The sequence below is a fragment of the Sinocyclocheilus rhinocerous genome, unplaced genomic scaffold (assembly GCF_001515625.1).
Source record: "Sinocyclocheilus rhinocerous isolate Xijiao unplaced genomic scaffold, SAMN03320098_v1.1 scaffold494, whole genome shotgun sequence".
In the NCBI taxonomy this organism is placed as follows: domain Eukaryota; kingdom Metazoa; phylum Chordata; class Actinopteri; order Cypriniformes; family Cyprinidae; genus Sinocyclocheilus; species Sinocyclocheilus rhinocerous.
This window is the reverse complement of record NW_015628684.1, coordinates 794,968-798,959: the sequence shown is the minus strand read 5'-3', so window position 1 is coordinate 798,959 and position 3,992 is coordinate 794,968. Positions and strand designations below refer to the sequence as shown.

The following is a 3,992-nucleotide window of genomic DNA, read 5'->3' as shown; positions in this document are numbered from 1 at the left end:
GCGGCATAGAATCTTTAAAATACGTCCGAGAGTTTTACACACCGGTCTCTTATTGTGGCGACATTTCCATGCCCCGAAATGTGACGCTGAACGAAACGAACTGTGATTGGTTGTTTGACACGTCGGTCAAACGGCCTCATGGGCGGGCCTTGGCCAATGAAAGCTGCCATGGATTCCAGACCTATGCGAGATTAATGTATCATTTGCATGCTAGATTTTATGCCTAAAAACATTGCAAAAATATTTTTCTAGCTGTTGACAGTTTTTTTTTTACTGATTTATAGAGTGATAAAATAAGATTCTTCAAAATCTCCTGTGTCAAAAAAAAACAAAACAAGAATTTTAAACCTGGTTCTATCCAATGTTCAGATTTCTATTCTGGACATTTAGGCAAATTAGTGCATATTTAATAAGTCAATGCCTCATATTTAAACATTACATTTTTAGAAAACTGGTACGGTAATATTTAGGAGGCCTTTATTCACCCCCCGGAGCCGTGTGAGGCACATTTTATTATGGATGCGCGCACTTTATTTGACGACTTGTGGACAGTTGAACAGAAACACCCGCTGACTGCAATGATAGAGCTTGGAGGGGCCAGGACAATTTTTTATATAACTCCGATATGATTCGTCTGAAAGAAGAAAGCCATATACACCTAGGATGCTTCGAGGGTGAGTAAAACACAGACTAATTTTCATTTTTGGGTGAACTAACCCTTTAAATGCAGCTGTAATTTTACATGCATGTTTAAAATAAACCATTCTCAAATATGTGAGATTGCGTTACATAAATGATTAAACATGAAGTGGAAGTCAGAAAATTCTTACCTCACAGACGTAGCAGTTAACATGGAAACTGCGATCCAGTGCAACGATCCTCACCGTTTCTTCCTGCCCAGGCTCTGGCATTATGGGCTGGCCACATAATGAGCAGCGGGGGGCAAACTTCCTGTTCAAAGAAGCAGCAAACAAGGTTTTAATAATAAATTCCATGTAGTAACTGTTTAGACATTTGGTGGAGCTTTCTGTTTATCAACAGAAACAGAGACTTCAAACCACACAGAAACAGAAAAAAAGGAAGTTGTTGAGTACCTGTGAAAGTCCTCAATACAGTGGATCTGAGATGTGGCGTCCACAGTAAAAGGCACTCCATCCAGGCAACAGCCACAAACCACACATGTGAAACAGCGAGGGTGGTAAGCCTTTCCCATCGCCCTCAGGATCCGGTCTAGGATGGGCTCAGAGCATTTCGAACAGCACTCAAGTGTGCTCTGGGAGCATAGGGGAAGAACAAACGTTAAGAGTCTGAATGTAGAAAGAAAAAAACTAAATAAGAGGCAGAAACCAAGAGAAGTCTACAGATAATCTCACAATGTAGCAGCTCTCGCAGTAGCTCTTCCTGTCTAGTGCATAGAAGGGCTGGCCTCTCAGACGCGCATTACAGGTGATACAGGTGAAACACTCCACGTGAAACACCTGCTCCATGGCAATACAGCCACTGCCGTCTCCCAAAACATTATCCCCACACCGAGCACATCGACCTGAGGGAGACAGATGGAGAGAGAGAAATCCATGACCCTTATTGAAACACATGTATGATGTAAAAGCAAAAGTACAACACTGAGGATGTAAAATGTTGGAGCATACCAAAATATTCCTCAGTAGGGGGATGATTCATATCATACACCAACTTCTTGGTGAGTCGATCCAACTCTTCCTCTGGATGTGGTACTGCCCCCTGCTGGCAGAACATGGAAAAAACATTGCTAAGTATGCTGGACATATAAAACATTTTTTGTTGATCACTTGTACATACTTCAAATCTTAAAAGTCTATTATCAAAAAATGTATTTAAATATAATAAGACTGTTTCTTGACACTTAAGTACACGAAAAAAATTACTAATAATGTCAAATTACATGTTTCACTTTAAGGTACATTTATTTTGATGTGTTGACTAACATACTAAAAAGTACATGTAAGATACTTGTAACTGTAGTGTGTAATTCAATATTACATTTAAAGTAAATATTTTAAATGCGTATATTTAATTACATACACATTTCAACAGAAATTACATTACAGTATATTTTAAATGCTTGTCACTTAAACCATATTTCAAAAACAAAAAAGTAATCATGCAATTACATAAAGTTAATTATATTCTTCTGTCCTACTTAAGCACTCTAAAAAGTTTTGTTAATTGCATTTAATGTAAATGTAAACTATAATACATTTTATTTAATTGCACTGAAGGACAATTAATGTTATATATTTCTTAAAATGTATTATTTTGAACTTCCATAATCATCAAGCCACAAATATCTAAAAGAAACAGCACATTTGCTTGAATCAAAACGATTTTATTTATTTGTTATCAAGTTGGCAAATAAAGGACTATTCACCTACAATAAATAAAACCATAAAGATAAAAACTTTTTTCGCTTTTTTAAAATTTTTATCTTTATTGTTTTTTTTTTTTGTAAACAACACTCAATAGAAATTCTGTGTTCATTTTCATGACAGAAAGTTTCCGTCTCTACTACAACTTGACAAACCTGCATCATCCTCACCAAATAATAAGTCTTACCTTGTTAGATTGATATGCTGACACTTGATCTTGACTCTTCTTCACTGGTTGTCCCTGGCCGGCTCTCCCTCCTGGCATATTACCTGATCCCCCCTTATAAGCAGCAGGATCTCCATGAGGTTCTTGTACAGGAGGAGGTGGCGGTGGGTACCAGCCCTGTCCCCGTGGCTCATAATGTGGTCGTTCTTGCTGAGGGGGGCAAGAGGCATGCTGGCGGGGTGGTGGAGGGGTGTAAGCTTGCTCTGCCTGCCGTCCGCTCTGAGAATAGGTGACGGGCTGAGCTGTTTTCACCTGTACGGAGAAGCGTGGGCCGGTTGGGGTGGAGGCGGTGGTGTAGGAGGCAGGCACTGGTTGGGGGTAAGGTTTGTGGACGGAAGAGGCAGCGGAGGAGTAAACATAGTCTGGCTGAGGTGTAGAGGTGTAAGGTGGGGCGGGGTGGTACTGGTTTTGGAGTGGAGGCTGATAGCCCATTGAGGGCCTGCTTGATGGTGGAGCCCCCATCTGGTTGGGAGGGTTATAGCGATCGATTGGGAGGTGCTTGCTGTAAGGCACATTGTCATACAACTGTTGAAGAAATGAGATTTTTTTTTGCATACAAAAATTTCTTTAAAAAAAACTTTTTAAATGAAAAAAACAACAACAATAACAACAACCAAAAACAGAACCAGAACAATACCACAATACTAAACGTTTCCTAAATGCTGGAATACATTACGAAACTTTTTACATGACGATTTGCAATCTGGGTGAGTCGATGCTAGTGATCCATAGTCGTGTAGTATATGATGGGTAGTTTTTGACCAATATTGTTTTTTTTGATGGCCAATGCCAATATCTAAGAGGGCAGGGCGACCTTCCAAAATATCATGATGATATCATAAAATGATGATGATATCACAAAAAAGCAAAAGTTAAACAGTTCTGTTTAAAGGGGTCATATGATGCGATTTCAATTTTTCCTTTCTCTTTGAAGTGATACAAGCTCTTGGTGCATAAAGAAGATCTGTAAAGTTGCAAAGACTAAAGTCTCAAATCCAAAGAGATATTCTTTATAAAAGTTAAGAGTCAGCCACACCTACCTAAAACGGCTCGTTCTAACACGCCCCCACATATCTACCTCACTATGTGGGAAGATTTTCATAACGCTGCCCAAATGTTCACGCAAAGAAAGAAGGCATAACTTTTATTCTCACTGTAGTATTGTTGCCACTGCCGCCATGTCCTGAAGACGCTGTGTGCTTCGTTGTGAAAGCGAAACTACTTTGTTTGGTCTTCCAAAAGAGGACACGACTACAAATCAGTGGTTAAGTTGTATTTACAACACTGTTCCAGAACAGTTCAACCCAAATATTCAGATGTGTGCAGCACATTTTATGGAGGACTATTTCCTAATCCTGGTA

General features: G+C 39.3%; 1 protein-coding gene across 6 annotated transcripts in view; it reads right to left on the bottom strand.

The window, feature by feature from the left end:
- Positions 1 to 3,992, bottom strand: part of LOC107738029 (thyroid receptor-interacting protein 6-like) — a 14,726-nt gene that overhangs the window by 4,946 nt on the left and 5,788 nt on the right. For 5 of the 6 annotated variants that reach the window (XM_016549701.1, XM_016549696.1, XM_016549700.1 and 2 more), the window contains 5 exons: positions 2,593 to 3,156; positions 1,650 to 1,743; positions 1,374 to 1,543; positions 1,095 to 1,273; positions 831 to 951 (listed from right to left, as the gene is read on the bottom strand). In XM_016549701.1, coding sequence (XP_016405187.1) covers positions 831 to 951; positions 1,095 to 1,273; positions 1,374 to 1,543; positions 1,650 to 1,743; positions 2,593 to 3,156 — 1,128 coding nt within the window. The remainder of the gene's footprint in view (positions 1 to 830; positions 952 to 1,094; positions 1,274 to 1,373; positions 1,544 to 1,649; positions 1,744 to 2,592; positions 3,157 to 3,992) is intronic. The other variant, XM_016549699.1, reaches the window with a different exon arrangement.